General features: G+C 33.4%; 2 protein-coding genes across 2 annotated transcripts; both read right to left on the bottom strand.

Moving 5' to 3' along the window:
• Positions 1 to 6564: 6564 nt before the first annotated feature.
• On the bottom strand, positions 6565 to 12253 carry LOC124538029 (carboxypeptidase B-like). Its single transcript, XM_047115029.1, has 6 exons — positions 12128 to 12253; positions 9714 to 9923; positions 9167 to 9269; positions 8238 to 8360; positions 7710 to 7898; positions 6565 to 7228 (listed from the first exon to the last, which is right to left on the bottom strand). Exons 1-6 carry the CDS (start codon positions 12205 to 12207, stop codon positions 6611 to 6613), a joined length of 1323 nt encoding a protein of 440 aa, XP_046970985.1. The 5' UTR covers positions 12208 to 12253; the 3' UTR covers positions 6565 to 6610.
• A 6330-nt stretch (positions 12254 to 18583) lies between these two features.
• On the bottom strand, positions 18584 to 23064 carry LOC124537869 (carboxypeptidase B-like). The gene is made up of 5 exons (XM_047114821.1): positions 22957 to 23064; positions 22570 to 22779; positions 20084 to 20186; positions 19379 to 19684; positions 18584 to 19292 (listed from the first exon to the last, which is right to left on the bottom strand). Exons 1-5 carry the CDS (start codon positions 23019 to 23021, stop codon positions 18687 to 18689), a joined length of 1290 nt encoding a protein of 429 aa, XP_046970777.1. The 5' UTR covers positions 23022 to 23064; the 3' UTR covers positions 18584 to 18686.
• Between the last annotated feature and the right edge of the window lie 1018 nt (positions 23065 to 24082).

Here is a 24082-nt window from a genome sequence, read left to right as displayed (position 1 = left end):
ATCCATTCCGGCTTCATTCGTGTATCATAAGATTCTGGATTAAAGTTGGTGGAAAATTGAAATCTTTGACTTTTCTCTAAAGTAATATATACATATATTACAAACATTTCACTTAACTTTAGAGTTAGTCAGTTTACTGGAAACGGTATTTAAATCTGTTGCTTAGTTTAAAGAAATTAAATATACAAATAACCTTTGCTTTTATGATACGAAGTACTTTTCTTCGGTTTACAGTAGAGTATCCTGGTAGGGGACACTTCTGTGGAGATCGTAGCTGTGAGGGCCGTAGCACGGTGGCGTAGAGCGACTGGGTACAGGCGGAGGTACTACAGAGTAAGCGGCGGTTATCTAGGGTCTAGTAGGCCTAACGAGGGAGAGAGACGCTAAGAGTTGTTCGAAAGAGATGGTCGCGTGAAAAGAGTCCCCCCTCCAAGCAAACGCAGTCTCCTTCTTTTTCTCTCTTCCTTAAGTGTAAGGTTTGACATTAAATTAATTAATCTTATTTATTGATATTATTTTTTCAACCATGACTATTCATATTAGTAATATTGGTATTATATCAAACCCTCTGTATTTATTTTTCGCCCCTAGTGAAAGATTTATGGAAATCTAATTTAAAGTTAATATTAAGATTTGATTTACGAATATCTTTCACGAGGGGAATAAAAAAGGGAAGTTAAACTGATTAATTTTAAAATGAACAGTAACAAAATGTAAATTTCTCACGGCAGGTCTCCTCTCGCTTTGAGGAGAAGTAGTAAATAACAGTCTGTAATTTTCACTGAAGGGCTAAGGCCTCCTCTCCCATTGAGGAGAACATTTAGAACTTATTCCACCACGTTGTTCCAATGTTGGTTGATGGCATACACACGTATAATTTCTATGACTTTTGACACATGCAGGTTTCTTCACAACGCTTGCCTTCACCGCCGAGCACGAGATGAATTATAAACACAAATTAGGCACATGAATATTCAGCGGTGCTTGCCTGGGTTTGAACCCGCAATCATCGGTTAAGATGTACGCATTGTAACCGCTGGGCTATATCGCCTCTGCGGCTTAAACAGTTTTTCAGCCATTAGACAATATAAACCGCTATGTCCCTGCATTTTAAATCCATGGTGTCTCTGAAAGTAAATATGCTGTAAAGGGCCATATTGAAATCGGAAAGTACATAAAGCTAAGAATGATTTCTGTGGCTGAAATCGGTGTTGAGGACATAATTAGCCTGATTACTTGGGTTTTAACCATGATAATTATTTTAGACTGAAACTTATAATCAAATTCTTAATGTTAATCAATTGGATTAAATTGATTAAATATTTAAAAAAAGGGTATTATCATAGATATCAGATAATATATACATATATTATATATCCTAGAGTGTTATTATGTAATAATTTTTCGAATTAAATATAATCAATTTACTATTTATAAAATTTAAAAAGTTTATTATAAATTAATAAATAAATCTATATTCATTAAAAAAGTACTTTTTGGGAAAAAGCCTCTAATTTAGATCGGATTTCATCAAAAAACACTTACTGTTGTATAAAATGGCATTGTAAATCTGTTTATTTGAAAAGTGGAAGTGGAAGTATGCCTTAAATAGGCCATTTGACTGGTTTTTGATGTTAATTTTAAAATCCATTTTAAGTTAAGGAAACCAGTAAAAGTTGGTTTTTTATTTCTGGTACATATTTGCCGAAAAATATGGTATTAAAAATTCCATATTTAAATAGCGCGTGAAAATGCTACTTGGACAATATGGCGCTACAGTGGGGTCGGTGACGTCATTTGCCTGTATTTTAATCTGTGCTACATATAGTAGACAAGCAAGGTTAACAAGCAAGTGACTTTATCATAAGCTCGGCCAATCAGGAGCATTTTGTGTCACGTGACAAAATAAAAAAAAATGTATTTTAATTTATGGCTTTTTGAATAAATTAAGTATTATTTTCAACTTTCGTAAATAAATAACCATTTTTAAATTCATGATACATACTGATTACAACAATTGTCACTTTAGTTGTCACAGTGTCAAATAGCCTATTATCGACGATTCAAAAACGCTTCATTGTAAAGTTTATTTAAATAAAATTTATTTATTTATTTGAAAGTAAAAGAGCATGCTGGCTGACCCTTGTAGTTAAGAGATTTTTTTCTATATATATTTTTAATTAAGAAACATGGAAATCCTTGTTAATGATTCTGTTTATGAGTGAAAGCTATGAAAGCCTTTTAAATGTATTGCCTTGGAGGGTGAATATTTTTTAAGTTAAAAATATACTTACTGGAAGACCTCCGTGGTCGAGTGGTGTGTTCACCGGATCTCATGGGTACGCCACTCCGAGGTCCCGGGTTCGATTCCCAGAGTCGATATAGATTATAATTAGTTTTCTATATTTATTTATTGAATTAAGTTAATTAAGGCTTCTGTTTATAAGTAAAAGATCAATGTTGCAGTGTTTTGCGATAACATATCTCATTAGGTACGCGATTTGTATTATAATAATATTATCTCTGAAATCTTTAGGTGTAAGTCTTATTTTTGTTTATTAAATAGATTATCTGTAAGGCGTTCTAAAAAAACCCAACCTCACATACTACTATAGATTAAAATCATAAAAATGTATATATGTATATATTTTATTAGTACCTTTTTTATTTTAGTTACTATTATTAGTCAAAATCAAAATTAATATAAACTTTATGTGTTCAAGTGGGCTTTTACAAGCACTTTTGAATTGTCATTTAACTAGGTGAAGACGACCGGTTTGGAAAGTAGATTCTACCGAGAAGAACCGTCAAGAAACTCAGTAGTTAATCTTTTATCAACATTTAAAAAATACAAAGTCATGTTAGTTAATACAATTATTTAAATGAATATATACGTTTTTATCTCCTGTACATACAGTAACATACACATATCTATAGTAAATTTATAAAGATAAACTGTTTGTTGGTTTGGTTCAAAGCGGTAATATCAAAAACTTGTCCAATATGAAAAAAAAAATCATTGTTAGATAGCCGATTTATCAAGAAAGGCTATCGATAAGCTGTATATATCACTATAGGCTCTATAGTCCACGGCGTAATATTATTCCTTTTGAGAACTTCCGTTGCGTAACGCTTTATCGCAAAATTCGAGCACTAGAGAATCTGTAATATAGCCGAGCTAAGTCGCGACTAGCAGCTAGTCATGACATAAATTCCCAACTTAACTATTTAAAGTATAAGTTAAAATAGTGTAAAAGATAGCCCGCTATATAAAGTCCTTAATAGGGATGGGCGTTTAGTCACAGGGCGTTCTCGATAATAATAATGTGGAGTTTACAGAATGCAGCAATCGTTCCAATAGTGTTATTTACAACAGGAGTCACACCAGTCCATGAAAACTTTAGGTTTGGCTAAGAATACATACATCCAATTGCAAAAAGCTAGCATACTAAATGTTCGGATTAATCCCGGCTGCTGAATTTCACCTTCGGACATTTCGTCGAAATTCAAAGTTTCACCCGTACCACTTCGATGTCCGAAAATCCACAACAGCCCGATTTTTAAGACATTTTCTGCCTCGCACAACCACTTTGTGGAACCAGCTTTCGCCTGCGGTTTTCCGAACCGATACGACATGGGAACCTTCAAGGAAAGAGCGAACTCCTTCCTCAAAGGCCGGCAACGCACCTGCTAGCCCCCTGGTGCTGCAGATGTCCATGGGCGGTGGTAATCTTATAATTTCACTAATGTTAAGGTTTTTTGTTTAGGTTTTTGGGGCAAAATTAAAGACGCTTTTGTATTTATCGATACATATAATTCTGTAGAGCGAACATCACTAAACGTCCAATAGCAGGCATGGCGTCACGTCGCTTCCTAAGACAATATTTTTCGTTTACACTTCACCCTGTTATTAAGAGCAGTCTACATTGAACAAAAAAATAAAAAATTAAAAATGTATATAAATAAACATATTGATACTCATAGTAAGTTAATCGTTTACTAACTAGTGATTTTAGTACCGGTTTTGCTCGGTAGAATCTAATTTAATGACGATTCAAAAGTGCTTGTAATACTCTATCTATATATTTTGATTTGTTTGTTTAGTATCAACTTGGTGATGGACAGCTCGCTTCGCTCAGAGTAACAAATTATATTTGTTGAAATGATTTCTTCATGTTAAAATTCAACAATATCTGTAACTTTTTTGACGACATTATAATCAGAAATTATAATCTAAAAGTTCAACTTTTAGGCTTCAGCTGAATTCATAACAGCTTAGAACATGCTTGACTTACGGCGGTACATCGCGGTAGATTCTACATTTTTCTATAAAACGATGATTCAAAATTGCATCTGATAGTTTACTTGACTAAAGAATTCTTAAATTGATTTTATTTTCGTAATTGGCGGTACATCAAAAGTATATAGAAGAACGCTGTTTATGGGCTAGAGTGAATTAATTAGGCCATTAATACTACAAGTAATTAGACAGATTTAGTGTGTCAAGTGTCTGTGTAGTCTTTACTTTCTTTTTAGTATGTCAAAAATATAATTGTAATAAATATTTGATCAAAATTGTGGTAGGGCTTTGTGCAAGCCCGCCTGGGTTGGTACCACCCACTCATCAGATATTCTACCGCTAAACAACAGTACGTAGTATTATTATTACAGTACTATTGTGTTCCGGTTTGAAGGGTGAGTGAGCCAGTGTAACTACAGGCACAAGGAACATAGCATCTTAGTTCCCAAGGTTGGTGGCGCATTGACGATGTAAGGAATAGTTAATATTTCTTACAGCGTCATTGTCTATGGGTGATGGTGACCACTTACCATCAGGTGGCCCATATGCAGGTCCGCCAACCTATTGCATAAAAAAAATAATATCAATATACACTATTGTCACTTGTTGCTATTAAATTTCTTTAAAATTATGTTTGAGGAGGAAAAGTAAGTGTTAAGAAGCATGTGGTCTTCTTCAGTGTGCCATCTGTGGATTACAACGTCAATGAAGATAGTTGAAGAAGTGTTATTCGAAGATATTTTCAGACAATCGAAATCCGTTACTGAGTGTTGCTTCTTGTTTCAAATATACAGTATACATATATTGGAGTAATCAGTTATTTTGAATGATGACGTCATAAGTGTCTTTTGTCCTTTTTTATTTTTATTTATAATTCATAAATTATATTCACCGTGCGTTGTGCACTAGCCCTTATATGTATTTGAAGAAATATCTCGAATTCCTGCCATTATTACTTACCTGTGTTGAAAAACAACGGATTTCTCACTGATGTCTGTTTTCTCAGCACGAACTCACTCGCAGAATATTTTATGGGAATACCTCGAGGGTATTGTTTATTTCTATTTATTGGTGATTTATGGGAGCCTCGGAGTCGATGGGATTGAGAGTATTGGTTAGTTAAGATGATATATGTATAAGGTTTTCGTTAAGAATGATATTTTTTATAAAGGTTGAGGGTTGCTGATCTGACATTTAAATTACTTTTTTTATTCTTTATGTGTTTCAAATTCAAATTCTTAATCTAATGTAAGTTGTTACGAAGTATTATTTAACTTTCTACGGGTTTTTAAATATAATCGGTCTACAGTGGCTTTACAGTATGTTTATATCATATGAAAATAACACACATCTTTTTGAAAGTAACGGTAGTGAGGAAGGATAAAATAATAACACCTAGTTCTTGACTTCGCACCACTAATAGGTACATACTATTTGTATTTGTACTGGGCCTATTAACAAAATTTAAGCTCATGGAAAAATAATTGAGTACATTTACTAGTTACAGAAGTCCTAATGATGAAAAGCGTATATTTAGTATTTTTATTTGATTTCTAGATATGTTTATAAAAATGTAATTATATTTTACTGGCAAACTCTATTGGAATGATGAAATGGAGTTAAATTGGAATTGTGAAGCTACTGAATTTCTTCTTTTATTCTCGGTAGAGACTACTTTTCGAACTGTTGGTAGCTTCATGTACGATTAGTCTATTGTTTTTGGGTGATAATAAATTTATTTAATTCGTGAATCACCTAAAAGCTTACTGTAATTGCTTTACCGTTTAATGCGTAAAATTTGATATATTAGCACCTACTTTTTTATGGTATTGTTTGGCAGTCGAGCATATGGGCCACCTGATGGAAAGTGGTCACCATCACCCATAGACAATGACCCTGTAAGAAATATTAACTATTCCTTACATCGTCAATATGCCAACCTTGGAAACTAAGATGTTATGTCCCTTGTGCCTGTAGTTACACTGGCTCACTCACCCTTCAAAGCGGAACACAACAATACTAAGTACTGTTATTTGGCGAAAGAATAACTAATGAGTCGGTGGTACCTATCCAGACGAGCTTACACAAAGCCTTACCACCAAGTATTATGACTACTAGCCAGTGAATTTTGCATTTTAACTTTTCGACCAAATTGTTTAAAAAAGTTTGAGACTAGAGAATAAACAGTCAAAATCACAAATTAAAGAATAAATCTTAAGCGCATTAAGGAATCTATAATGTATAGTCAAAATGAAATAACGACAAAAGTTTCATAAGTGTCACATTATTTTAATAGAATTCTTTTTAATATCAAAACATTGTAAAGTCATCGGTTTGATTCTTGAAGTACATTCTGTTCTGGACGACATATCGAGCTGCCACCTTGATACCTTCCCAGGTTTCAAAACCAGCTTGACGAACGAAAGCAGGGTCAACAAGAAAACCGTTTATGGTATTCAGATTTCTATAAGCTGGCAGTTCGTATGTATAGGAGAGACCACGACCTATCATTGACTGGACGTAGTCGCTGGAACCACCAGATGCTAGGTACAATACTGCTGCGATATTACCAACTCTATAATTAGGATGGGATGACCATTTGACAGCGTCGATTCTCTGAGCCATTTGGACACCGACTGTGTTCAAAATCAAGGCATTTGGCGGCAGTTGTCTGTTACCATATCCGTAGAGTATCAAGCTTCCGAAACTATGGGCATCAATGAATAGAGCAAGACGGCTTCTAAATTCGGTGATGATGTTCCTTGTGATCTGTGTCTCTGGTTCAGAGAAGGGTCTGGGTCCGTGGAAGGTATCACTGCAGGCAGAGTTGCTGGAGGCGGTTCCCCAGTTGAAGTCGTGGTTCCTGTTGAGGTCAACGCCAACGCATAAACCGAGGCCAGTTCTGCGGTTCTTCCTCCACATACGAGTCTAAATGATAACATACGTGTCATTAATTAATATAATATCATTCTTAAAAATAAAAACGTAACGTATTTTTGTACATGAATGAAATATTACAAAAAAATTGTTTGGTCTGGATGAGTCCTGTTTAGTTACTAACGGAATAAAAAGTGGCACGAATCGAGTTTTTAGCATTTCTATTTAAATTAGATAGCCAGACTATAATGGGTATTGGTCACCAACACTTATTAACATCGGCCTTGTATGAAAAACAATCTTAATGCACCAACCGTGGAAGCTGAAGAGATGCTATTTATTATTTGCCTGTTACACTGGCTTACTCATTTTTTATGGTATATGAATATAATATTTAGAATGAATGGTAATCAAACTATATAGCCCAGCTATGCGAAGTCATAATAAGCATTTTATTAGATGTTTGATTATTGATATTGATTATTGAAATATGTCAGTGTGATAATAAAATAAGTGTTTGTGGGATACATACTGTGGTGTGAGTAAATTCATATCCGTCAGGGTTGGCAATTGGCAAGATAATCCAATCAACGTTCCTAATCAGATCCTGTTCGGTGACATCAATCACCAGCTTGTGAATGGCATACAGAGTCACTGGGAGGGTGACCCATTCACGAGCGTGGAGGAGTGACTGGATCATGACCACGGGCTTATTACTGTCCTGTAAATATTTGAGAGTTACAAAATATCGAATATCTAAATTGTCCGAAATTATTTATGGAGGAAGAACCTCAAAATTATATATGAATCTATAAAAGCTATTCTGAAAGACTTAAAAATTTGAAAAGTCACTTCAGAAAACGATCGTATGATGTCAGAAAGTGAGCTGTGGCCTTTGTAACTTTAAATAATGATTATATTAAAAGCTACAACAAAGCATAAATCAGTCACTTTTTTACAAAATAGAATGTACAGTTTTAATTATTAATAAGTCTCGAGAGTGCTACAGTACAAAATGTTGCCTGTTCCTATAATTTTGTAAATATATAATTAATAATACCTGGAAATTATTTGAAGATATCCTAAGGTATTTGATGTCTCGACCTTCCACACTTCTCCCAGCGGACACGACGCGGACAGTTGATGGGAACCTATTGCCCAGATCGACGAGGTATCGGTCCACCTATTGGAGTTGTAATATTTTTAATATTATTTATACAACAAGAGCAGAATCAGTCTATATAAGCAAATATCAAATTAAGTAGAGCATACTATTTCTGTGAATATGTTAAGCCACTGCGTGTTCAGATTGAAAATAAAACATAGTTAAAAATGTTTCATAAATTTATTATACTCCTTTATTTTCAAACATATAACACAAAAGGTAAGTTTACGTTATTAATTCTTTCCTATACAAAAACGTTATCACGTTTAATGGTGTTAAAGACCACAATGTTATAACTTGCTCTTCATTTTTATATAAGTTTTGATTTAATGCCAACCCACATTGGAACAGCGTGGTGGAATTTGTTCCAAACCTTCTCCTCAAAAAAAAGGCGAAAGGAGACCTTAGCCTTGCAGTGGGAAATTTATGTTTGATTGTTGTTGTTGATCAAATGCAAACATTTAAAGAGCTAATAATTAAAAAAAATATGTATGCGATAATTAATTTCGTCTCCGATAAGTTATTACGGGAGTCAGCTTATCTTCAAAATTCAATCTAAATTGAATCACTATTAGTTAATCTATGCTAATATTATAGGTACGAAAGAAACTCTTATCTCTTTCTCACGGTCAAACCACTGAATCTGTAATTGAATTTGGTATGTAGCAAGTGAACTCAAGAAGACATAAACACTTTACTTTTATTGACTAATACCTGACGATGAATCACTAAAACACAAGCTAACCGCGTTTAGTAAAAAATATTTCCTATTCGTATCTTAAATTTTCGATAATTTTCCATATAATATTTGTTCGCAAACTTACCACATTGTAACGGTGAATGATATCTAGAGATATACCTCCAGACCTACTGAAATTGCTCGTTCTTGCCGCATCAGCTAACAATTTATCTTCCAACTCCAGTTGTCTATGAAATAATATTAAATTTTAATCGTTATTTATCAAGATGGTAGTTGATTGTGACGTTTCATCAGAAGTATTTTGAAGCAGTCATATGAATTAAAATTATCTTTATCAAGTACTTAATGAAACGGAATATTTACCCAAAAGTAATAATCAGTAATCTTAGTAGTTTCCCAAATGAAAGATAGATATTGACGTTAATGGTAAATAAAATGGCAAATGGATCTGAGTAGGTGGTCACTATCCATAAACATTGGAGTTCCAAGAAATATTAACCATTTCTCATATCGTTAACGTACCAACGACTTTGTTAACTAGGATGTTATGTCCCTTGTGCCTGTAGTTACACTGCCACGTACCCTTCCAATCAGAGCACAACAATACTGAATATTTCTTCTCGGTGGTAGGAGATACGATCTTTTACAACAATGAAAAAATATATACTCACTCTTTAATATTTTCTGAAACAATTTTGTATTCTACTCCAATTTTATTAAGGGCATTTTCGAAAAGAGGTTTCATGTTCTTTGCAACTAGAATGAGTCCTTCTCGGCCAGGAATAGCATACGACCAACGATCCAGAGTCATGTCTTCGACTATTGCGTTTACCTCATCAACTTGTACAAGGTCATTGACCTTGACTTCGTACAAGGAGTGTCTGTAAGGAGAAAATAAAAAGTAATCATCATCTTTATCCGGTACCTTTCAAAGCGCGGTTTGAAATTTAATCAAACCAAATATGTTCTGTTCAAGTAAACTTTACGGTAAACCATTTTTGTTTTTTTTTAGCAATGCCCAAAACGTAAGTAACAATTTCTAATATTCCTACGTGGAGTACATCCTTTGGAGCTTATCACTTGTGTTAGGAGTGGGGAAGACAATAGCCAAGAGGGGTATAATTGATCCTGAACTTTTTAAATCCCTAGTCAGCGGGTAAACTATTGCGCTATTGACGCTTCTTGTTTTTCGCATTTTCAATGTCTCAATTTTATCACCATTTATCAAGAAACTCGCCCATTGTTATTTGAAACAGCCAGTTTTTAAATTGTGTCACAATTATTGTTTTCAATCAGTCCTGTGTCGGATACAGTTCCTACACCTAGGTATCTTTATCCAAAAAATGTTTCTACTCAAGTACCTCATAATTACTTATAAATTTTGAATTCGTCATTCCGACTGGTTCTGGTGCTTGCCTGGGTTTCAATCCGAAATCATCAGTTAAGATGCACGCGTTCTAACCACTGGGCCATCTCAGCTCATCATGTTTCAACTGACTATAGTTTAATGTCGAATTAAATAATATTATAATATAAATCTTCGAGAGCTTCTAAGGATTGTATTCCTTCAGATCACCAAATTAATTAATGTATTTTGTTTTTTGAATTCGATATTGGATAGATATTATAAGAAAAGATAATTTAACAATAACAAATGATAATATGTTTACCATCAATTAATTAAAGCATTCTCATATTATCTTTTACATTCAGAAAACATTATGCAATAAGGAAGAATCGCGAATCAAAACATGAAATTTTTTATCGGATTCGTGTATCTTTATTATAATTAGGTTCTATTAATAATTGTAGTAAAATTATTATTTGAAAAATTATGGAATGCTTTAATTAAATATTTGTCAGACTATCTTTTTTTACAAAGTTACAAAGTTACAAAATTAATTTGATTGTTAAGTTTCCAGTGGTTTTAAATTTTTCTGTTCTGTAGCTGTCCTGACTGACTGATATCATCGCCGAGTGTAAACTATTAATGGGACCATGAAACGTTTTGAGTGGGATCATTTTATTGAGTAGATGTTCACTAAGGAAGGAAATTTGGAAATTCTATCCGTAAGATGGTGGAATATGGATTGAAAATGAAAAAGGCCGTCATTTTTTAAATTAGAAGCATGATCTTTTGGGCTACTCATTAAAAATCGAGAAGATATGGATTTAAGCGTTTCTAGATATTGTAACCTTAGCGATGAATTATACATCAATGTGGTATGCAAAGAGGTCTTATATCAAATATTTTAAGTTAATCTGTAAATATATTCAACTTTAACAACAAAAAAACAGCTCCACATATAAAAAGTATATAATTAAATGCGAATAAGAGCACAATGCTTTATGTCTATTTATGTATGGGACAAGAAGACTTATAAGTTAATGAGTCGGCAGGATGTACCACGGGCAGATGAGGTTGGCTTGGAGCACAAGGTGTAGTTTGCGTTCCCTTACATCCATGGAAAGACCACAGTGGGCTGCACTTGGAGAGGCCTATGACCAGCAGTGGACAAATAGGGCTGATGATGATGATGATGAATAAGAAATAATTATAAATAACTGGTTCGAAATATTATATGATACAAGTTAAAGTGAGTATTATGTCCTATTCCATTGCTCAATTTAGTCATTCAAGGATATATCTCTCAACTTTACTGAACGGTGTTGTTCAGCTCGGCCCGAATAGCATCAGACATTTCCTCTTCCATTAATGTAATCGGTTATTTGATTTACATCTTATTTTCTTGAATTGCGTGTAAAATTATGACTCTGATAACTAACTCTATACGGACTTCTTCTTTTGAAGCAAGTGATGATGTTAAATTGTTACGACACACAAGCTGTACTGTATTACATTTATTATGCAAGTGAAATGTACAGGATATTCCATAGCGCTGAAGTTCTACGATTATTGAAACATATCCTTATCCAATAGAGTCCCTATTCTGTAAACGGAAGATAAATTGCCCACTGGTTGAACGCCGTTTAGTAAAGTGGCAAGGCGTTTTACAGAATGGCTTATTTAGCAAGTTGGTGGTAACATACATCTCACTATATACATATTGTTTAAAAATCTTACCCATCATATTCTTCGTGTTTAGCTTGCACTATATAAACAGAAGCAAATATTAGGAAAATAATTTTAAATAAATCTGCCATTTTTGCGATGGCGAAAATCGGACAAATGGCCAAAATGATTTTGGTTCCTTTTTTATTACATTCGAAACGGATTTACGATTAGCAATCAGCTTAAAATGTATTATCTTGTACGTAAAAGAATATCTGAGATGATTATTCAATGATAAATACTTAAAATATCTTTAATCGTCATTAATCTAGTTCATTAAAATCGTAATTAGATATCATTATACAGTCTATCCTTCCGTAATAATAAAATCCACTTTGTTTTAAAATGGACAACTAAAAGGAAAAACTGCTAAATCACTTTACGCAAAACGAGTACCACAAAATGCAGAGCGTTTTTTAAAAGTTCTTCCGTTACTTTGTGTACATTTTTTAAGCATTTATTTAGTTCATAATGGTATCAATAGATGTCGTGGTTCATTTTATTCGTTGTTCTGAATCACGCTATCCTTTGTCAAAATCAAAATAAACTTTATTCAAGTATGCTTTTACAAGCACTTTGAATCGTAATTTAACTATTAAGTGAAGCTACCACCGTTACGGAAAGTAGATTCTGCCGAGAGAACCGGTAAGAAACTCAGTAGTAACTCTTTATCGACATTTCAAAAATACAAAGTCAAGTTAGTTAATACAATTATTTAAATTAATATATCCTGCTTGAAAGTCAACAGGTATTAACTCCACACTTTTTTATCATCTATAATGGAAATAATGTTAGATTAACAATACAAATTGTACGAAACGAGTGGTAGTTTCCCTTTGCAGTTCCAAACGTGTTTAGTCAAGACTTTTTTACATAACAAGCGTAACATTCATATTATTGCTTAGATAAATAAAAATACTAGTTAAAACGATGGCTTTAACCAACAACAACAACATCCCGTAAATTTCCCACTGTTGGGCTAAGGACTCCTCTTCCTTTGAGGAGTAGGTTTGGAATATTTTCCACCATGATGTTCCAATGCGGGTGGATGGAATACACATGTGGCAGAATTTCTATGAAATTTTGACACATGCAGGATTCCTCAAAATGTTTTCCTTCACCGCCGAGTACGAGATGAATTTATAAACACAAATTAAGCACATGAATATTCAGCGGTGCTTGCCTGGGTTTGAACACGCAATCATCGGTTAATGCACGCGTACTAACCGCTGGGCCATATCGCCTCTGCGGCTTAAACCGCGCGAAATTTATTAAGCTGTCGCATTTAAACGTTCACCCATAATTTATCCCCACACAGAAAGTGATTGATTCCCCATACTTTTATCCTCAAGGGATGGTTTTCGTGATACAGCTAACCGACCTTAATCTATGTTCGTTTTCGATACTCATACTATTCCTACACCAAAATTAATTAAAATCGGTTCAGCAAGGCGAAAAGAGGTGGCAGAATTTTTTTTCTATGCTATACGTTAAGAATACGTTTGAGCATATGGGCCGCCTGGTGATAAGAGGTCACCACCACCTGTAGATATTAGCGATGCTAGAAATACTAACCATTCCTTACATCGCCAATGCGTCACCCAACCTTGGGAACTAAGACATTATGACTCTTGTCCCTGTAGTTACACTGGCTCATTCACCCTTCAAACCGGAACACAACAATACTGAGTCTATGGTGCGGTAGAATATCTGATGAGTGGTTGGTATCTAACGAGACTTGCACAAAGCCCTACCAAGTAAAAGTAAAGTTACTCTCTTATTTATAATATTAGTAGGGATCTATTCGTGGTATACATGTACACGTATAGTTAATTGGATTTGCGTTATTGTGTTTGGTAAGTGTCAGCCTCTGAGCCGAGATGGCCTAGTGGCAAGCACGGGTGCATCTTAACCGATGGTTGCAAGTTTTTTTTTATGGTATATGTTGGCGGACGAGCATATGGGCCACTTGAAGGTAAGTGGTCACCATCACCCATAGACAATGACGCTGTAAGAAATATTAACTATTCCTTACATCGTCAATGTGCCACCAACCTTGGGAACTAAGATGTTAAGTCCCTTGTGCCTTGTGTAGTTACACTGGCTCACTCACCCTTCAAACCGGAACACAACAATACTGAGTACTGTTATTTGGCGATAGAATAACTGATGAGTAGATGGTACCTACCCAGATGGCATTGGACAAAACCCTACCCCCAAGTAAAAGTAGTTACTCTCGCGTTTATAATGTTAGTAGAGATCTATTGTATTATACACGTACAAGTATAGTTAATGGGATTCATTTGGAAATTTGCGCTATTGTGTTTGATCCGTGACAGCCTCTGAGCCGAAATGGCCCAGTGGAAAACATCGTGAGGAAACCTGCATGTGTAATTTCAACGAAATTTAGTATAGAATATTATCTATATACTGTATATAAACATAAATCAATCTGTATCTGTATGTAAACATAAGTCATTCCTAATACATACATATAATTTATTACAATTAGATTTTATCCGTATGTGTGTAAGATTGGACTATAAATTAGTATCGACTAGAGTTAATCTAGCTTCCTTTTAGTAGAACATACATCCCGAACAAACAATCTTTTAAAAAATACTTGAATATTTTGTTTTTATTTTTTTTTTATGAATCTGTAATTCGAAAGGAAAAAACGAACCATTATAACATCAGTTCATTCTCCATCTCTCTGTCTATCTGTCTGTCAAGAATCTTTTTTTCAAGAACTCGTAGAGATATAAAGTTGAAATGAATACCAAATACAGCGCTCAATCAAAAGGTATAGCCGTTTATGTTGCATTTCCCATTTGCCAAGGGCATCAGAAACAAGAAAGATAAGATCTATTTCGTAATACGGAACCCATAGTGCGCGAGTTCAATCCACACTGGCTCAGTTAATTCAAATATATTTTTCTCTCATTTATGAGATAGTATATCATGCAAAAAAAATCGAAATTAATCCAAAAAATATAGACGATTTAAAAGACGATACGGGTGCAAATATAGCATAATAATCTTATCAAAACAACAAAAGTTATATCTGGTTTTTATCTACAAACGTTAGATACGTTGTCGTGGATTTTCCTTTGGACATTTTAGAAAATCGATCAGATGAAGAAAGAACATATTTAATTGATATAACGAGATATCTCATAAAAAATACAACATGTATATCATAAGGTTTCTCTTACTTACTTGTTTTTCTTGTAAAGAAAAACATCGTAAGGAAAATTGCACCTACATTAAATGCCTTCGGAGTAAATAAGCTCCAAATATTCTACTCAAATAGTAAGGATGAGCTAAGGGTCATTTACAAGCTGTTAATTTATTTTTATTTTATGGATTTTTTTACATTATAAATATATTGTATTAAAAGGGAATGATTAGCGTGATAATATCGTCTCGATATATTCAGTTCATGTCGATCTTTCTCCTAAGAGAATTTGTCTACAAATATGGAGTATACATTATATAACATGGTAGTGTTGAATCATCTGCTCAATAATAAGTGCTCTCTAGACGGGTATTTGTAACACCTTCTGCGCCCTTAAACTCATCATAATATGTCAAAGCGCTCAAACAGCAGTCTTTAGTATGGTCCGGTTTGAAGTGTGAGATAGCCAGTGTAACTACAAGTACAAGAGAAATAACGCTTTCGTCTTTATGACGTGGTAGGGGATAGATAATATTTGCAACAGCACCAATTTGATGATGGTGAATACTTAACATAGTGGCACATTTGCGGATAAAAGGACTTGCCATCTTCGCAGCAGACGAAGTAGCGGTCCCCACCCAAAAAAACCTTATTTCATATTTCATCACCTTAGCTAGCTTAGCTTAGCTTATAACTTGAGATGATAAATTGCAATGGAAACATTTTATAAAAAAGTCGGTGTCTTTGCATTGCTGTCTTAAAAAACAAATATACTAAAGTTACTACCGAGCTTGATATATATAATGTTATAAAATTGTTACTCTCAGGTGATGTAGTCAATATCTATACGACATTAGTAATGAAGGTAGTATTTTAATTTTTATTGCTGGGGATAGCTTTAGCTGAATCAAATACTATTAAGTCGTCATATGTAACTTCATTAGTGTACAAGAGTAGTTATTCTACCGCTAAATAATAGTACTCTGTTGATTGAGCCAGTGTAACTACAGGCACAAGGGACATAGCATCTTAGTTCCCAAGGTTGGTAGCACATTGATGGTGTAAGGAATAGTTGTCATTTCTTACAGCGTCATTGTCTATGGATGACGAGGGCCACTTACCATCACGTGGCCCATATGCTCGTCCGCCAACAAATACCATAAAAAAGAAAAGATTTCGTCCACGATTTTTCCCGCGATTGACTAGCGTTATGAATAAGAAATACCAAATTTTAATTGGATACGTTTAGCCGTTCTGGCGTTTTTGAATAACAAAGATCTGTCCTTCTTCTGTCTAAATTTTGTTTTTTTAATTTTAGTTACAATAGTACTTTTAAAGTGAAGTAAATAAACAAATAATTAAATTGTAGTAAGCGCCATCCAATGTAGCTTAACGACATTTATTAAGAAATTCAAGTTGATCTATATTGATGTTATTAGAATTGTTTTAAATAGACAATAGGTGGCGTAACATTCGTCTTTATTTTACTAATTTCCACTGCTTATAACTCGACTGCTTGCGTGATGGTTTGTCACCATCACCGCCATGCAAGAGAGTCAAGGAAAAAAACGAAGTTCCAGTTTGTATTATAATTAAACGTGCCTACAGGTCCTCAGAGATCACACAGAATGAAGGTGAAAGTGAACTCTCTACTGTATTTAAGTGCATACGGTAACGTAAGCAACGCCACGACCAACAATGACCGATGGTTTATATTAGATGGTATTGTATTAAACGCAGAAATCAAGGATGCATAAAATCTCTTTCAAAATATACTATACTAGTAGTGGCCCGCGGTTTCGCTCGCGTTCCAGGATTGTTTTTGACTGTCATATTGTGTTAGGTAAAAAAAGTAGTCATGTCCTTTCTTGTGAGTTCAAGTTTGCTTCATATGAAATTTCATCAAATTCTGTTTTGCGGTTTGGTCGTGAATGATCGACAGACAGACAAACAAACAGTGTTACTTTCACATTTATAACATTAGTATAGATTCTAGTATCTAGTAATTTTTTTGAGCATACGACTACTACCCGTATTGATTGGCGTTGTAAGAAATATTAACCATTCTTTACATCGCTAACCCACCAACCTTAGAAACGAATTAATTTGTATACCGTTTATGCCTTTTGTACATTTACCAATCTAACACCACAATACTAAGTATTGTTATGCAGTCTGTGGATGAAGGCGTTGTTTTTGGGTGTCAAGATGTTCTGCCTTAAGTTACAACTAGCAAATGGTTTGAGAGTGTCATCGAAAGAAATGTTCTTTTTATTTGTAGAACGGAAAGTATTCAATAATATATAGGAAAAAACATTTATTCTTCCTTAGTTCGACCTGGTCTAGAATATTGTACTCAGGTCTGGTCTCCACACTATGAAGTCCACATCAAACGCATCGAAAGGGTTCAAAAGCGTTTCCTATGGCACATTGCATATCAATGTAATAAGGTGAAACAGTTACCGACATATCATAGTCGGTTAAAATGCTTTAAACTAAATAGCTTGCTCAATCGGAGACATTTATTGGACCAGATTTTGCTTCACAAAATCGTCAATGGCAATTTAGACTGTCCTAACCTCGTAAAAAAAATTAATTTTAATGCGCCGTCAAGGTTTCCTCGTGCGAGTAAATACGTTCCTTTTTCGATTCCACGCTCAAAAACGAATTTAGGACAGAATTCTATCATGAGTAGGCTACCTAGACAGTATAACCTACTCATAAAAAATCAAGAAATTGATACTGACGTTTTTTCAGACAGTCTGCCAAAATTTAAAAGCAAAGTTATTGCTAGTTTTAAATCGCCCAGAATAAATTAATAATTGTAAGTTGAAAATAATAAAATAAAGATCACATTCCAGTCCTTCAACATCGATCACGTTTATATTGTGTCGTTTACATTCTGTATTACAGTTGTTTGTTTGTTATGTTTGCTATAAAATATATTATGTTGTCTAAAAAAAAAAGTTTCATTTTATTTATTTTTAATTTTCAATTGTTTAGTAATAAGTTGGTAATTTGTTATTGTCTTTTGTAATTTACATTTTATATTGTATCATTATTGGTAGTATTTTTTGTTTGTATAATAGAAGTAGAAAAAAAAAGTTGTATTAGGTTAATAGAAAATATTGTCCTTTTCCATGCCGTGATAACTTTTAATTGAAACAACACTTAGCTAAAAATGTAATTACCTTTATTTTAAAACTTTTAAGTGGTGTATGTTTTGTAAGTTGTCCTTATAAATAAATAAATAAATAAAACGGCACGTTAATATATTAAAATGAAACCACTGTTTTTTGTACACGTATACTAAATCAGTAGATATAAATAAAAACATTACAATTTATGGTCTTAACTATTTATATACAATATCATAATATTTTTAAAGCACAATTATAGATTTCTTCTTCCGTATAATTCACCAGCCCTTCTAGCCCCAACGACAAAAGATGCCCAGGTTTCTATACAGACCTGATGAATATAAATAGGGTCTAAGTGAAAACCATCAAAACCAGATCGCAGACCTGGCAATTCGAAAGTATATGCCAATGGAACTCCTCTGTAATGAGCATAATCTTCAGCAGCACCTGCTACGGCATAATTGAGGATTAGCATTCCATTGCCTACCACGTAATTAGGGAAATTCGGCAGTGATAATTTATTAATAGCATCAGCCATATCGATGCCAACAGTGTGAAGAGAGAAGGCGTTTTGAGAGAGAGTACCATTATGGCCCCATGGGTAGAGGATCATGCTACCGTAACTGTGCACGGTGATGAAGAGTATCATTCGATCAAGGTTTTCCTCAATTATTTCACCAACAGTCCTACTTTCAACTTCAGAAAATGGTCTACTTCCAGCGTAGATGTCAGAGCATGGGTTGTTGCTTGTACCTATTGTGTTCCAGAAGAAGTTAAAATTACGATTTCCATCGACGCCTGGGCAGATTTGGCTCAAAACGTTCTGGTCAGTTGAACGAGTTTTTCGCCACATTCTTTGCTGTAACAAAAAGTTATATTAAGAATTTAAATTTTTGTCTTTGACGTGTAATATAATCATAAGCGGTATTATTCATTTCAACTTACCCTTTCAAAAGTATGTACGTAACCATCAGGATTGACGACTGGAAAGAGAATCCAGTCAAAGTTATCAAGAAGATCAGGCTCAGTGACATTTTCAACGAGTTTGTGGATGGCGTAAATGACTGGTGGGGGTGTGATCCATTCTCGGGCGTGGATTCCAGCATCGATGAAGATGACTGGTTTGTTGCTGGCAAATTTATCCTTAGAAATCTTCAAGTATTTAAGGGGTCGACCTTCAAATGATTTGGAGTTAACTAAAGTTACAGTTTCCGGATAGTTCTCAGCGATTTTGTCGATATATTCATATATCTGTAAAAGAAGAAGACTTCATGTCAGTGAAACAGCAACAGAATCGCAAATAAGCAATCTGATGATAGCGATGTGATCGCCATTGTCTATATATACTGTTATTACATCGTCAATTCAGTAAAAGAATATTATCTTTTGTCCTTAAAACCACTTTTCAAACTGGGACAAGATTGTACAGCGTACTGATATTAGCAGAAATAACTGCGTAAACCAAAATTGCTTAAAGTAGTTGGTGATTTTGTTATCTTTGGATTTTGTACTTTATCAGATCTTCAAAGACCTGATAAAGTACGAAATCCGGAATCTGGGAATCGAAAATCCGGAAAAAGACGGATTTAGTATATTTTGTAGTTCATTGTTTATACACTACTCATAAAATTATCTTTTCAAATAACATACCACGTCCAGAGGTTGATAATTATCGTAAGGTATCCTGCCTCCATTGACAGAACGTGTTGCTAGTTTTCTTGCTTCGATTTTCTGGTCATCGATGTCAAATTGTCTGAAATAGAAGATAGAAAATTCAATTTATGTTTTGGAGACACCTTGTATTCTTATCGCTAATAAACTTTAAATAAAAGTTATTATATTTTTAAACGATGCTAAAGCTACTTCTGCTATAATCTTATTCCTACATAGAGGAGATTTGCTGGTTAACACAAGTTAGTTTCATAATCTAGCTGGAATAACTAGTCTGTACGCCAAAACGTCTATTTTAGTGATTATAGTTATTTCTTTGACAATTTATAATTATGATACGATGTAAAATAAATTTATTACTTTTTATTAATATTTATTATTACGCTCGTGCTCGGATTAGTTGTGATAATATGCTCTGATTGTGAGTATTTGCTTATCATGTTGATTATGCATGCCCTTCAATCCTCTTTTTCCTACTTGTTTTACTTTTGTGTTTGGGTCTTTATAATGTTGGTATTCAGTCTTAGTGAATTCTATTACAGCTACTGCTTTTCAATTTCTAATCCTTGTAATAAATGTTATGTTGCGTCTATCATAATCGTTTCTATTTTATTTATGAGCCTTTTTCCTAACTAGGTTTTCTAATGAATTCTTATGATTTGTGTTGAGTATAGTATTTTTGCTATCAGTATATTAAATGATTATCTGTAGTACTACTTAAATCAGTATCTATTGGAATAAATTTGAAGTCATAAATTAAAAAATGTAAAACGGCAGCATGCTTTAGTTAAAACCTATAATACACTGATAAATTATTTGACGATCGTTTTATTGTCCAATGTATCAAAGAAGATTAATAAGTCATCCGAAATACTATTGATAAATGAACTTTATAATCTTTTAATGACCACTTGTCTCATAATTAGAACATTCCAAGTGATAAAAGCTAATACATTTATTACTGTAAGAAACGGTTTATAATCTTTTCAAGCTCCTTACTTTAAGTTTTGACATTTGATAATTTTAATCAATGTATATCATCATGAGAATTATATTCAAATAAGCATGATTGCAGAATTGAAGCAATTAAGGAAAATTAAGAAAAAGTAAATAAAAACGGGAATACCCGAAGAAAGACTACAGTGGCGTGCATTTTGAGAGGCTTATGTCCAGCAGTGGACTAATATGGACTGCTTATGACGATGATGACGAAGGAAAGAGATGTAACAATAACTCTTTATGATGAAATTAATAGTCTTTGAAACGGTTTAATAGAACTGAAATAATATATTTAATACATTCTATGGCGAATACACCATGCTTAGTCGCCATATATATTGTGCCGCTTTAGCTTCTATTCACCAATTCAATTTTATTCAACCGATCGTCATTTCATACGTTAAATAAAAATCGAAGTGTAATTTATTCAACTGTTGCTTTTGAATAGTCCTTTTCCAAGGGTTATATCAAACTACCACCGGAATTTTGTTTCTACTGAATAGAACAACTCACAAGCGAGAAACTCAGTAATTAATCTTTTTCAATCAAAAATCTTTGACATAAAATTACCATGCGGTATTATGTATCCTGAGCATTGATGAGCAACTTGCTTTAAACCGACTAAGGGGCGCATGTTTGAGGACTGCTCGGAGTTTCTCTCTCTACTACGTCAAATAGAATTCTAAGAAGTTCGACTCTCTAACCTATGTGTTATTTGATTGGCAGATTTCATTCAGATCCGTTCTGCCGTGATGGCGTAACAAATCTATCCCTTCATACGTTCAAAATCATAATATTAGTAAGATTAGTGTTTTTCTAGTAGTCTTTCTTTTAGTAATCCATAATATGTTGACTATTTTTCAAAAATTACAAAATCTCAATCTGACAATTAGAGCTAATTTCGAGATTTAAATAACTTTAAATCTTTTGTGAATTTGCGCAAGATTATAAGTGAAACAATCCAGTGCCTCAGATGTGAAATGAATATGAAACTTCATGGATAAAAACAATCAAATTTAGAATATAGCTGAATCTATTTAAGTATTTATAAGTAGTTAAATGCTATTTGATAGTGTTTTGTTGCATCTATCCTACCTGATAAATTTGATTAAAGTATACAGTAATGGACTTTACATGTTTCACTGCTGGACTAAGGTATCTTCTTTCATTTTTCTCATGAAAATTTATTCCACCATGTTCCCCAACTCAAGTTGAAAAAAGTCAGAACTTTCCATGGACAACTTAAGGTTTCCTCACAGTATTAATCGTTCACGAGGTGAATTAATAACACAATTTAATGAGACGAAATTAAGTGGATTCATAACTAAAATTTTCGAACCAAAGACCTATTCGGTTCAACAATAACGATGTGCAATAAAGTTCTAAGAAGAACACATTTGCTCAATAATAAGTCACACCAGCCTTAATGAACACTTGAAAGATATAGCCAAAGTTTCAATACTCACTTTTTAAGATCATCACTATGTATCTGATGGAATATGTTCTCGTCTGATAGGAATTTCAAAAAGTCCACTTGGTACTGGGGCTTAACCAACACAACCCCTTCTCGATTCACCGCTGCATTACTGACAAAGTCGAGATCGAACTCTTCGATCTTGCTCGTCAATTTCGACAGCTGATCATGGTTCACCGGTTTGACGAAGAAAGATTTCCACCTGGCACAATTGGTAGATTAAATAAATACAATAATAATCAGCAGATTCATAACAATATGTCAATTATAAATATAGCTCTGATGGCACCAAATAATTTTCCCGTTGAGATATTGAGATATTTTCTTCAAGGAAATTGGCAATCAAAAGTATTCTAAAGTAATATTATGTATGGCTCACCCAGAGTATGTTTCATGTTTGGCGTGAATCGCCGTCACAAAGAGCATCAAAACTAAGAACTTCATCCTGTTCAAATAGACCAAAAGTATATTAAACGTCTTATTTATACAATAACCAAATTGATAACATTGATCGATAAAACTTCGTCAATCCCTGTAATAAAGTATTTTGATGACTTATCTTATTTAACACTGATCGCTTTTGCTCTGATAAACAATAAAATAAGCTACTGGTATTTGTTATTAAACTGATAAGCATAACTAGTTCTTGAAGTTATTTCGATAGATAAAAACCCATAACAAACTATTGTGAATGATTTTTTTTGAATTATTTGATATAACTTTGGCTATCACAAATCGATAACTTGATGATTATGGTAAGTATAGCCAGTAATAACCAATTTTATTCCGACTACTTAACGAGAGTAAGGCTGAATAACTGACTTTATTTGTAGAACATCTGTTACCATAATTATTTCAGGGTTATATGATATTATTTTATTTTATAGTAAGAGTTATATTTTACAACTATAAAAACGATAGATACATACATGTCACTTTGCTTATTTAGTATATAATTTTTGTTAGGTTAGGCTTTGGTTGTTTTGTTGTTTGGATCAGTAAATAGGATTTCTTAATTTGTATAGTGTTCGTTTAACTTTGCTTATACAATTAGTACTGTTTTTAATATGAACACGGAAACAGTAGAATATATTTATTTCATTTATTTGTAGATAACAGCATAAAACATTACTTACTCAAACCGTGTAGTTGTTTATTTATTTATGAGGGTGACACAAATTTAGAATTGGTAGTTATTGACTTTCACAAGTTGAGTTTCTGTATTATTATGTCAGTACTTATTCATTATAAAAATGCTTCGAAGAATACTAATCCTCTCCTAATAACTCATAAAATATGAGACCTAATCTACCTGAATCACAAGAATCTGCAGAAAATTTTTACTTTAAGAAGTAAGTGTCATAAAAAAATGCAATATTAGGGTACATCTTTTATTTTATTTATATAATTATAAACAATAATTTCACAAAAATATTTATTTCGTGTCGGCTGTCCTCATTTTTAGGAATATTTCAACTTAAGCTACCCAAAAAAGGTTTCAAATC

The sequence above is a fragment of the Vanessa cardui genome, chromosome 19 (assembly GCF_905220365.1).
Source record: "Vanessa cardui chromosome 19, ilVanCard2.1, whole genome shotgun sequence".
In the NCBI taxonomy this organism is placed as follows: domain Eukaryota; kingdom Metazoa; phylum Arthropoda; class Insecta; order Lepidoptera; family Nymphalidae; genus Vanessa; species Vanessa cardui.
Note: the sequence above shows the minus strand (reverse complement) of the source record. Positions and strands in the feature narration are given on the sequence as shown.

What these genes read in the sequence shown, in the direction of transcription:
- LOC124538029 (XM_047115029.1), bottom strand. Translation starts at nt 12,207, where the DNA reads ATGGCAGATTTATTTAAAATTATTTTCCTAATATTTGCTTCTGTTTAT. An exon ending in GTTTCAGAAAATATTAAAGA is followed by an intron (nt 9,270 to 9,713) that starts GTGAGTATATAT and finishes ATTATTTCATAG; the next exon opens with ACAACTGGAGTTGGAAGATA. An exon ending in ATGAATTTACTCACACCACA is followed by an intron (nt 7,229 to 7,709) that starts GTATGTATCCCA and finishes GTTATCATTTAG; the next exon opens with ACTCGTATGTGGAGGAAGAA.
- LOC124537869 (XM_047114821.1), bottom strand. Translation starts at nt 23,021, where the DNA reads ATGAAGTTCTTAGTTTTGATGCTCTTTGTGACGGCGATTCACGCCAAA. An exon ending in AAACATGAAACATACTCTGG is followed by an intron (nt 22,780 to 22,956) that starts GTGAGCCATACA and finishes CAATTGTGCCAG; the next exon opens with GTGGAAATCTTTCTTCGTCA. An exon ending in CATAGTGATGATCTTAAAAA is followed by an intron (nt 20,187 to 22,569) that starts GTGAGTATTGAA and finishes CTTCTATTTCAG; the next exon opens with ACAATTTGACATCGATGACC.